General features: G+C 44.8%; 1 protein-coding gene across 2 annotated transcripts in view; it reads left to right on the top strand.

Moving 5' to 3' along the window:
• Positions 1–12,401, top strand: part of USP32 (ubiquitin specific peptidase 32) — a 3,569,419-nt gene that overhangs the window by 2,272,673 nt on the left and 1,284,345 nt on the right. For both annotated transcript variants that reach the window (XM_069615070.1, XM_069615069.1), the window contains exon 23: positions 966–1,140. In XM_069615070.1, the coding sequence (XP_069471171.1) occupies positions 966–1,140 (175 nt within the window). The remainder of the gene's footprint in view (positions 1–965; positions 1,141–12,401) is intronic.

The following is a 12,401-nucleotide window of genomic DNA, read 5'->3' as shown; positions in this document are numbered from 1 at the left end:
TGTATTTCACCAAGGAGGATTCTCAAGGATAGTCACGGTTAGCTAATGCATGATACCTGGAAGAATTATGAAGGGATGCCTATGCTTAACATCTTAGAAGTATTTTGTGAAGGCATTGCACTGAAACCATGGAAAGTAACCAATGTACTATCCACTCCTGCTCCTCTCCCGCATACATTTCAAGTACCACACATGCCCTATGAGCCAGCCCAATTACACACAAAATATTCATCCAGCAAACAAGCACTCGCAAACAACAAACATTCACTGACATTGGGCCTTACCCCTCTGGATTCAACAAACCAGTGCACACAATCAAAACTAATTTAGAAAACCTACCTACACAGGACGCCAGTTTCTCCTGGTTCCTCAAGCATCAACCAGAGCACAACCTCTAGCCTATCCCTCACTAAACCACTCATCTCTCTTTTTTACAGAGCCACGTGAGCGCCTGGAGACTATACCAGTGATAACAGTGCGCGGTATAAGGCATAACATAATAAGTGTAATATTGTAAATAAATTGTGAATCGCTCGAAGTTTATGAGTAAACAAAAATCTCATAAAAAAATAACAGATTCTGATAGTGCTAACCGTATTTGTTCTAGTTTAAATTGTGAGGGTTAGAATATGCACTATATCATATTACTGAATGTTATAATGTTAAGTGAGATTTTTTTCATTTCTTTTTGTTTTTTTTTTACAATGTTGGACAGGAGTTGTGCTGTTTTATTGAATGTATATTCATTTGTATTTTAATGTTTTATGAATGATTTATGTTATTCCAAATAAGCATGAACTGAACTGATATGCCTGAGAGTAAATCAAAACTGAAAAAAGATTCATGGTGAAGACTTTTTGGCCAAAGAAAAGAAATAAAAGTAATTAATTTAATGCACCCATCCACAATATTATAGAAAAGTGGATTTAACTTTTTACCCTCTGCCTTATTTCCTTTTTTTTCAGGCCTGGGATAATCATTTAAGAAGAAACAAGTCTATTGTTGTGGATTTGTTCCATGGACAGCTACGCTCCCAAGTGAAATGCAAAACGTGTGGCCACATAAGTGTTCGATTCGATCCCTTTAATTTTCTTTCCTTGCCACTCCCAATGGACAGTTACATGCACTTAGAAATTACAGGTGAGGTACACCTTTTATTGAAATGGCACAGCAGTTGTTCTAGGAATGATTGAAAACATTTTGAGTGCAATTGTGCTTAAAAGGAAACTTTGAACTGCATCCTCAATGTTTCTGTGAGATTTTAATGTTGGGGGAAAGGTGCTGCTTTAAGAACACAGCTCATTGCCCTGGTATATTCCCTGCTATATTCCCTACACTGGTCAGGCCTTATAAACATCCCGTTTGACTTATGGGGCGTGCATCCACCTCGGGTGTTCCGTGCAGATGGCCTACTTTTTGCCTACCTTTCCCATACCCCTCTCACTCACTCCAACCACCCTTTCAAGCATCTATTGGTGTCCTTAACTAAATATAGTTGGCATCAAAACTGCTCAGGCGGGAGAGATAGTTTCAATTCTTGCTCTCTCCGTGATGGTACCCCTGTCGTGGTGGTAATCCGTATTTGTATCCGCATATAATTACTTGATTCTTGTGCCTGCTGTTCCTGCCCCAGGTAAATACAGGAGCAGTTTGTAGGAATCCTTAGAAAAATATTTTTTGTGGCAATTGTCATTGCTGATCTCTGCCAGCTTCATTTTAGACTCAATGCATTCAGCAGTGAAAGGCACCTAGGTCCCTGTGTCTTTCACCACTGTATGTGGGGAATCATGAAAGTCTTGGTGTGGGAGTTCCACACATCTGGTTCAGCAGTGCGCTTTTTTAAATTATTGTATTGGACATTTTGTTCAGCGCTGGTCCTGCCCAGAGGGTCTTGGAGTGCCTTGGAAGGTTCAAAGGTTGAAAAGGTGGTAATTGAAACTGAATTCAGGATAGGATAGAAAGACTAGGATAGACAAGTGGTAGCAGAGGAGGTGGAGGGACATGGTTATGTGTGGGGAAACAGGTATGTTTTCAGGCTCTTTCTGAATATGGTGTTGGAGGGTGCAGTGTGGATGTGAGGAGGTAGTGTGTTCCAGGATCTGGGTGCTGTGAGACAGGCATGGCATCAAGAGGGACACAGACTCAAAAATAACAGTTCGAAAACATTTGTTTATAAGCTTTGTTGGGTTGATCGAATGCCTATCTGGCCCTAACTGTAAAGGGATGGTTCCCTCAACTGATGCTTCTAAGGGCCGTCTATGTCTGTAAGTGCAAAACCAAAGTTTGTCTATGTCTAAACCTATGCTTGCCCTCACTCTTAGACAAAATGTGTTCTGCCAGTCCAAAATAGTTCAACTCTGGTTGCCCTTGGAAACGTCCACGCAGGGCTCTTGCCGTAAGTCAATAGAGTTCACAGTGTCTCTGGATCTCTTGGGGTTCCCTTCCCCAAGCGTCGATCCTTCCAGTTTCAAACAACAAAAACAAAGGTCTTGTTAGGCCTCTTAGGGTTCCCTTCCCCAAGCCTAGGCCCCTCTGGTCTTAAAGAAAAAGTTCCTCTTGTGATGTACATTTCACTGTACAGTTCTTTCATGGGGGTAGGATCAAAGACTTTCGAGAGCGCCAGATTCTTTGCTCCTCCCAGGTGTGACCACTCTGATCTATAACCACTCTGCTTATTCTCTGGCACCTTTTCCTCTTCTGTGCCTCTTTCACTCTGTCCTTTTCCTCTTTAATGTGCTTCCTGCACACCTTTTTCTGTTGTGCACATTTCACCTTCTTTCCACCTTTCTGTGCCTCTTGCACACTTCTTACTTTTCACTGTGCTCTCTTGCACCTTCATTTGCTCTTTAACGTGCCTCAAAACACTCTCAATGTTTCTTTTGGTTCGCTTGCACACTCTTTCTCACTTTCTGGTTGCTTGCACCCTCTCTTGACTGTCTGTTTTCCTTCTCACTGGCTCTTTGCTGTCTCTCTCGGTTTCGGGTCGTTTGCACTCCTCTCCTTATTTCGGTTCTCTCTCGCACCCACTCTTGGTTGTTTCTGCACCGCCAGCGCATTTTGCGGTCTTTCGTTACTTCCGTCCCTCTAGCGCACCTTTTCTGTCATTCCTTTTTACTTTCTTTCACCGCTTTCCAGCTTTCGCGTGCTTCGTTTTTACCTTTATCTTGCTTCGCTTTGCTTTCTTTCACCGCTTTCCCAGCTTTTGCTTGCTTTCGTCCTGCTTTCGCTAACCGGGACTCTTTTTTTCAACAATGCTCCCCCTCCAGCTACCCGTACGATACTGAGTTTCTCTCTGTCTCATGAAACTCACCAACAGTAGCGCAGCGCCGGCGAGCTGCTCCAAATGGGTTTGGGTCGAGGTCATGGTCTCAACACCTGCCCCTCAGACATCCTTGGGACCAGCACATGTCCCAAGAGAACAAGCACTTCCCTGAACACCACCGGCAGGATACAGGCTGCCTCGCTCCGGCTCCCTAGCCACGCAGCAGCACCTCACGAACACTGGGCCAGCGTCTTGGCACCCCGTTCTCCGGATCCTCCAGGCTTCTCTTCCTGCAGCGTCCTGCTCCTTGGCTCCTCCTGTCCACTCAGCATCGCCAGCTCGCTCAATGCTTCTGGCAGAACCACCCTTTTTATAATGCAGGTGAGAGTTCATTGGATTCAGATGTGCACAATTGGAGTGAAGTGCCTCACCATGTCTCACTCTTAGTGGGACAATTCAACAGTGTTACATGGTAGGTCTCACTTTGTATTCCTATGTTGTTTCTATAGGTAATCCTCCTTGTTCCTGGTCACCCCTTCTTCGTCCCAGTACTTAGTGGAAATGGGGAGGGGGAGATGGGGTGTGATTGGAAATACCCCATTAAGACTGAGGGAGAGTTGGTTGGTGTATAATTGGGAAAGGAAAAGTACCATGTCTCTCCCTTTGGTATTCTCCTCCCAATCCCTCGTGACCCTCCACTAAGGGGATCCTCCCTCGCTTGTCCACCCCCAGGGTCGGGATCCAAAAGCGATGTCCCTTCCCTAACCACCTGAATGAAGATATCCCATGGGGGTAGGTGGGAGAACACTGTCCGGTTTCTCACAGTGCCCATTGAGTAAATGCTGGTTTATTGTGCATGTTAGTTTACAGAGTGAAAGGTGTAGGAGATGCTGGCATGCTTGTCTGGTGTTTGTGTGGGTAATGGGTTTGAGTTTGCCATGAAGGTAAGATGGGGTTTTAGGATGGAAGGCTTTAAAAACAAGGCTGAGTCCCTTGAAGGCAATTCTCTGGGGTATAGTTATCCAGTGGAGCTGGGCGAGAGCTGAGCTGATGTGTGAAATTTGGGTAAGTGAAGGATGAATCTGGCTGCTGTATTTTGTCTGGCTTGCAGCTGGGCAAGGTTGCTGATGGGGAGCCAATGAAGAAAGCAATGCCGTAGTCCTGCAGGGAGAGAACCAGCACTTGAACTGCAGTGCAGAAGTCAACAGGAGGAAGGATGTGTCTGATTTTTCAACAGAGGTGTACTTGTAGGTTGCATGTTTTGGTGACAGCAGCTATGGTAATGTGTGAAGCAGGGGTGATGGTGAAGCCAAGAGATTTGACTGGTGTGGAGAGGGATATCTGGATTATCCTTGGCAAGTTCTTTACTCCAGGGGGTGCGTTTGGGTTTGTTTCTAGGGGGGCCGATGAGATGGTATTTTGGAAGGGTTGAGGAAGTGAGTGGTGATAGTGGAGAGACTCTATTTGAAGCTGAGGAGTTGGGGGGAGTGAGATTTGGAACTATATTTTGTATATTTGTGTGTCTTGTCTGCAGATTGGTGGCATTGGTTGTGTTTCTTAAGGGTCTGTCCACGAGATTCAACATATAGGTGGACGATGAGTGGAGCTAGGGCGGAGCCTGGCTGTACGCCGTACTTGACCGGGGTGGGGTTGGATTTAAAAGGGGACCTGGAGACAAAGTGTGTCATATCAGTAAAGAAGGAAGTTTCATACTGTGGGCTAGGATGTCGAGTAAAATTGTGTGGTTGATCGTGTCGAAGGCTGCAGAGAGATTGTGGAGTACAAGTAGTGCTTTGTCAGTGATGTTGTGAAGGTCATAGAGGATGTGAAATGTAGCTTTCTCAATCCTATATCCAGTTCGAAAAACAGATTGGAAGGGGGATGGGTAGGTTGTTTGTGATGATGTGGTGTTGCAGTTGGGTTGTGACAAAATGTTCCATGATTCTGGGGCGGTATTGATGAAAGGAAAGTGTTGGGGCGGTCATTTCCGGGGAGCCTGGGGTTCATGGGATGCAGTGAAATTCATCCAGTTTTGAGCGCAGAGGGAATAGTGTCATGTGTCATGACACTATATATGAATAGTGTCATGGCTGGAGTTGATGATGTGGAGCAAGGGTGGTGATGTATTTGGATGCGTCTTGAGGTGAGAATGCATCATCTAGGAAGTGTGCAGGTTTTGTTTTGGCAGAAAGTGTAATGAGTGTGTATCGATGGGGTGAAAGGTGTCCCATGTGTTGCTATGATTGGGGGTGGGTGAGCATGGTAGGGGGCGGGGAAAGAGTTGCATACTGTAGTGGATGGTGGTGTGGAAGGTGGGTTGGAGAAGGATTTGAGAATGTTGCATAGTTTGAGACAGGTGGTGGTTTGAAGCTCTTGGAGGTTATGTATTGCTTTGGCATTGTGCATGGCTATTTTATATTTGTTTTGGTAACGTTTTGCGTCCGGATGGCGGGGTATGGGTTCTTTTGCCAGCTTCTTTCTAGGCACCTAGCTTCCTGCTTGATAGAGAGGAGTCAAATGCTGAATCATAGTTGATGGTGGTGACTGCAATGTTTTTGTGTTTTGAGCGGTCAATTTTGTCAAGTGCTTGTATGTTGATGGTGGTGTTATTGTTGAGAATAGATGGATGTGTATTTGGGGATGAGGGGTTGGTATGTGTGATGCTAAGGCTTTGGCCCTCATTACAACCCAGGCGTTAAGGGGTTAACGGCGCCGTAAAAGGTGGCGGCGTCGTTAAACCCTTAACGCATGATTACGAGGTCCCTTTGCGGGTGGCACTTTAACGCCTGCTTTTGGCAGGCGTTAAAAAACCAACCCGCAAAGCGACCTAGGAGCTAATTACGGCACCGTAATTTACGGTGCCGTAATGAGCGCCTTCCCCAGTCCCATTGAGCCCTATAGGGCAAAAATGGGAATGGGAATGGGGAAGGGCCATGGCGGCATGGGGAATTACCGCCCCGCCAACCTCGGAATGGGGTGGTAATTCCCCATTCCGCCATGGCGGAGTCGGTAAGTTACCGGCATGGACCATGGTGCATGGTGCAATTAGCACCATGGTCCAACGCCTGGGTCGTAATGAGGGCCTTTGTCTGTAATGTGTTTGACTTGTCTGTATGGGGGGGGAGTGGGATGTGTGGCAGGTAGGTGCATCCTGTGTGGTAGAGTGAGTGTGAATGGGATTGCAAAGTGGTCTGTTCACAACACCCAGATTCCATTTCCACAGAGACATGATTTTTGCTTGAAAACAAAAGGTGCAGGGTGTTGCCAGCTGTGTGATAGGGGGTTAGGTGATTAGTTTTGTGAGTGTATGGTGGTGAGCGGAGTGAGGATGCTCTTTAGTATAGGGTTGCTGTCTGGATGGGAACTAACGGTGATGAAGCTGCATGGTAGCTATTAATGCAGAGGGAGCAGTGGTTGCCCGTTGTGAAGTCTGTCCAGTCAGTGTGGAAGGCTGGTATTGTGTGTTGGGGAGTGTGGATTCTCGGCTTAAAAGAATGAGCCTCTTGGTGAACTATATTATAGTGCCATTACTGTTGCAAACTGCTATTCTGAAATAAATGATAAACATTGACAATGCCAATAGGTCAAGCCTTGTAACTGTAGAGCAGGGGTCTGCAACCTTTAGCTCGCCACATGTTTTAGACTACAACTCCCATCAGCCAACATAGTCAACAGTAAGCAAGTCATATTCTAAAACATCTGGAGAGACACAGGTTGCAGACCCATGCTGTAGAGGATACAATAGAAAGCATCTAGAAAGCCAGACACACATTATTTGAAAACAACTTGTAGGTGGGAAAAATACATTTTAAACGAGAAGTTCTCTCAGGAATTTTATTCGCCCAATGGATATGGCATTTTTTTTTTTAGCAAATATTGAACACTCCCATTTTTTTTTTTTTTTTACAATGCATTTTACCTTCGATTTTCAGACATTTAGATATGTGAAACACACGGCTCGGAAACCGCCATCTTTTGATAATCTAATCCGTTGATCGATCGACCTAGTTAAAGTTCTCTGGTGGCATTTAATCATAACATATGCCTCTGTAACTGACATCAATGCAAACTCTAAGCTTACGCCCCTCGTCACCACGCCAGTGCACGTCTCGTTCAAAAGTCCTTGTGTGCAATCTATTTATATGTCTCCTTGGAAATCGCAAGACGCCTCTTTGCTCTATATATATATATATATATGAACAAACTTTCTGTTGAGACAGCATTGGCATTTCTCCTGCCTTTTATGTCATTCCGAGCCTCCATGACTGCCTTTTGCTCTGTTCAGCTACCAACTATGACGCACACACACAACATTTACTTATACTAGTTTTAATTACTTTTCTCTTCAAGTGCTTTGCCTGTCAATAATTATTAAATAATTGACAAGTGCCTTTGTTAAAGCAGATATAAATAGTATTCTTAGATCAGTAGGTTGTTTCCTGATTAAAATCATTACTTTCCATCTGTTGGCTTATTGCTGTTGTCTTTGCACTGTGGGTTTTGAGACCATGTCTGTGTCTTCTCTTACTTTTCTTATTAATACCAAAAACATCAATGCATTCATTTATTAAAAATAAAATGAAACATTCCTTTTTCACCCACTTTTTTTCCTCCAAATTCTGTCCTCAAACATTATGGCCGGTATTCAAGCGTTCCTATGTGAGCCGCAGTACACGGATGAAGAAATGCATGAGAGAGAAAGCCAGCAAAAACATGATGAATCGAGTGGAAGCAGTGACGATCGTTCTCAAGATCCTGATCCTCTTAGCATGGAACACATTTCAACTTGGTGTACCTGCCTTCAAAGTGAAGTAATGCCCGCTTTGGTGGAGAAAACTTGCTTCAGAGAAAACTCAGGCTGCTTAGCCTACATACCTGAAAAATAACCTCCATCACTATGCGAGACTCAGGAGCAAGACTTCAAGGCAACCTGCCCTACACGGTGTTGGGAATGATGATGGTGCTGATGCACAAACTGATTGCAACTGTTCACCCTCGTGTTCCTAGTAATGAGTAAGTATTATGCCTATCTGTTTGATCTGCGCCAACCTTGCACTATGGCCTTCTATGTCGGGTTTCTATTCCAATTTTATTTCATGGGTCATCAATGATGTCACTTGTGATCTCCTGGTTGTTAGTCTTGGTGCATGGCAATGGCACTAGTTATGGTTATGCTTGTATAGTTAAGATGATCACTTCCCACATATGCTGAATTTCAAGGGTTTTGTTGGTTAAATCTGATCACCTTAACTGACCCTTAACTCATGTTTTTTCAGTGAATTTCAAGTGTTTATTATACCATATTTTTTTCAAGCTCCAATAGCCATGGCCTTCGGCTGTATTCACTGTATATGTTGTACCAATAGGTTTCTTTAGGGCCCACTAGCCATGGCCTTCGGCCATGGCTGCTGCACATGTTGCAGCAATATGGTTCTTTGGGACCCACTAGCCATGGCCTTCAGCTGTACATGTTGCATCAATAAGTTCGTTTGGGCCCACCAGATATGACATTTCTTTTTTTTCTCTTCTGATTCCCGTAGAATTCTCCCGATATTCCCCGAAAATGGCAATGAACTACAGATCGAGCAGCAATGAACTACCCATGCCCGCAGTATTTTCCCGATAATGCGAAAACACTAATGAATACAAAAATGCTTCCCTGCCATCACAGCCACTCATCCCTTTCCACGGTCCCCCCACTCCCCTCAGCTGCTTTTTTCCCTCCTTGGCCCAACCTCATTACCCCTTTTTAAACTTTTGTCTGTGTGACACATTTTCTTTTCCAGTCTCGGGAGGGGTGTTTGGGGGGGTGGGGGTCAGCAGCGCGGGGGCGGGACATGACACTCGTTTTGTTTGGAAAATGTTATCCAAGGGCAGCGATATATTTGAGGCTTGTGGATCTGCTTAGAGTTACATGCTTTGCATAGGTGACATTTAGTGGTTGGTGCGTAGTATTACATGATTATTTTCAATTTCTGAAAGGGCTGTTGACAGAAAGTTTCTTTAATACTATCCCTAGTGTGACGTGTACTGTACCCATGATCCTAAATACGTCAAAGTCATCAAATTAAATGTTTCTGCCAATGTGTTGGTCACACTTCGCAGAGTTTGCCGAAATAGTTTTGTTGCTTGTGATCGAACATATTTCAGTAAACTTTTTAATATTGTTGCGTATGCTTTCCTCGCCGACACCGCTCACAGGTGCGTATCCACTGATGCAAAACATCATCGCACATGGCTCTAAGAGGTTCGGCTTGACAGCCCCCGACTCTTCAGGCATAGGATTATCCAGTAGAGACAGTGGGGGAAAACACTGCTGATTTTACATTTAGAGGAGAATGTCTCCATATATTTTTCCCTTAATAGCTACAGTCATACTGTCCACCAGCGTTAATAATGGAGAATACTACATTTAAATTTTGTCCCTGTTGCAACAGAAAATTTCCCTATAAAGATGCACACAACTTGTGTAAATATTGTCTTCCAAGAGACCACCGCGATAGTAAATGTCAGGTTGTATGCTCTTCAAACAGAACAGGCTTAAGGATTGATGGTTGAAAATGCTGGGAGGTCGAGTCAGAGCAGGACAGTCCCTATTTCGTTAGAGACACAGAGGAGACTTCCGATGGGAAATCTGAACATTCCAAAGAGCTGGTCCCCAGCTCCAACGACAGGCATCACGCTCAGCTATGGAGGCTTTACTAGGCGATAACACCAAACATACAGAACATCCTCATGGGACAAGCTCGGCGCACACAATTGCAGCGCTGGCAAAACATAAGCATACGACTAAACACAAACATTCAATGCCCACTGCTGCCATTTCGATGCACTCATCGAGATGAACATAGTCTTCGGTGGAACATGCAACCTCAGCAAGTGGTTCTGCGACTGAGAGGACCGCTGTGCCGAATAGCTCTTTTTCAACCCATGTTCATAAAACAGCACCCACCAAGTACCCCAAGTACTGTTTACTGTGCCAGCGGTTTGACCTCGTAAGGATTTGGACTGCTGTGTCCCTGGAACGTTTATTTTTTGGAGCTGGGAACATTCTGTTGCAGCGTGTACACTGCCGTGCTGGTGTCTGTCCACAGGGAGGACGTCCTTAGCAGCAACACCGTACTGCCTGAAGGACAGAAACAAAAGAAGTTGACTGTTTGTGACTGTTTGTGCACGTTGTGCACATTAGACGAGTTGTGCACGTTGCGCATGCTGCACACAACCAGTAGTCAGTGTTGTGCTTGTACAGTGTTGTGCCTGTAAAATATTTCAGCTGCCTTCTGAAAGACTCTTCTCTAATTTTGTTTAAAGGTTCCTAACGACGTTGACTCCGTCCCCCTGGCGCGCACGTCCCGCTCTGATAAGGATAAATACACACGCAACAGCGCACCCACGTGCGCACCCACGTGCGCACCCACCAAGTACTCCAAGTACTGTTTACTGTTCACGGTGCGCGGCGCGGGGTGCGGAGTTGCAGAGTTATCGCTTCATTTGTTGCCAGAGGATAGTACGGTATTTAAAGCGGGTGTTGGCCTTAGTACTCCCTTGGCAATTATATGCATTAAGTGTTCCCAAGTGTGCGCTCTTGACCACTGGATGGGAGGGCAGATATAACTTTATTGCGGCTTGATTGTTCGGCTGGGCGGGGGGAGGCTCGGGCCATCTAGAGTATCACGGGCATTATCTTGTGAGTAACTGGTTGGTGCTCACTTTGAAGATCGAGGTAGTTGTGGCCGCAGGACCTATAGCTTGGTCAAAAAATTGCGAAACGGGAAAAGGTGTTTAAACTGGTCCCCATCTATGTTAAGTGAGGGGAACATGTCAGAGGAAGAGATATCTCAGGAAACCATCAATCAGACCAAAAAAAAGGGAGATGTGCCCGCAAGATCTCTAGCGAAATTGAACTTGCTTCAGCACCTCCATGTACACCTATTCTAAATACAACTTTGCTTGAGCTGGAGAATCCAAAAACTGTACTAAATAAAAACAAAACAGATACTTTAGCCCAAATTCATATGGAGAGTAATGATTGTCTCACCTACCCATCGAATCCTATATGCAATATACCCATTACTGATAGCTCGCTACTGGGTGCGGTAAGCGATGGATACAGCATACCTACTGCTCACACCTCACTGGTTGCTCCAGTGGTTCTTGCTGAATTACACAGCAGAACGCGCCTATCAAATGGTCCATCGATCCCGGCAGCAAGCTCACATGGATTTAGGGAACAAGTACACTTTCATGCAGCTATTGCGGCAAATCTGAACCAACTAAAAGAAACGAGAAAGAATGATATAGGCTGGGAGACAAAAGAGACAAAACAAAATGCTAGCTCACCTGCACATGAGCTGCGGTGTAATCCAACTGATATAATTTACCCGCGCTCACCTGTCCTAGTTTCTGACCCATTCTTACCTAAACGGATCTCCGAGATACCACGCCAACCAAATTCATCATTGCCACTCTTCCCTCTTGAAGATACCTTAGTGGATCTTAATCAACAAGAGTTACAGAACTTCCCTGTCCTAGCAAGGATTCTGAACTTGCTGGAAAAAAGGGCACGAATATACACATGGGGCAGTTGGTGCCCTGAGTTCAGCAACTTCAGAAATGAATTCTAGATTGAGTAGAATAGAGGGTTTCATGATGGCACCAGAAAAATGCCACACCTTCTGGGCAGATCAAGTTCTTAGTGGCAAATCAAGGCATGACAATAAGTTTGCGGAGTCAGTAGGAGCAGTAAATGCTGAAACTATGCCTCCGGTAAAGTCACAATCCACGCAAACTATCTCCTGGGGGAATTCTGACAGTACAGAAATAAACATAGGAATGAGCGATAATGAACACAAAATGAACCAGCTCCCCTCATACGCAGAAATTGCTAAACTTCAACATGAGAGAATCTTGGTGCTAGAAAATATATTGTTGCCTGCAAATCTAGTGCCTGTTGAGGTTATGGGTGGAGAACAGGCAGAGTATGAGGAACCAAAGTCTCCTGTATTGAAAATCACCCCTGATAGTCCCACGGCCCTTACGGAGTTGATTAACCTAAATGTAGGTCTCAACATGAAAGGACATTCTCCCATTGAAGCTCTGGCAGAAGACTGTAATGAAAAACAGTCTACCTTTTTCATGT

This window comes from Ambystoma mexicanum, chromosome 9, assembly GCF_040938575.1.
Source record: "Ambystoma mexicanum isolate Mex_15411 chromosome 9, UKY_AmexF1_1, whole genome shotgun sequence".
Classification (NCBI taxonomy): Eukaryota; Metazoa; Chordata; class Amphibia; order Caudata; family Ambystomatidae; genus Ambystoma; species Ambystoma mexicanum.
The sequence above is the reverse complement of the archived record's forward strand: the minus strand, read 5'-3'. Positions and strand labels throughout refer to the sequence as shown.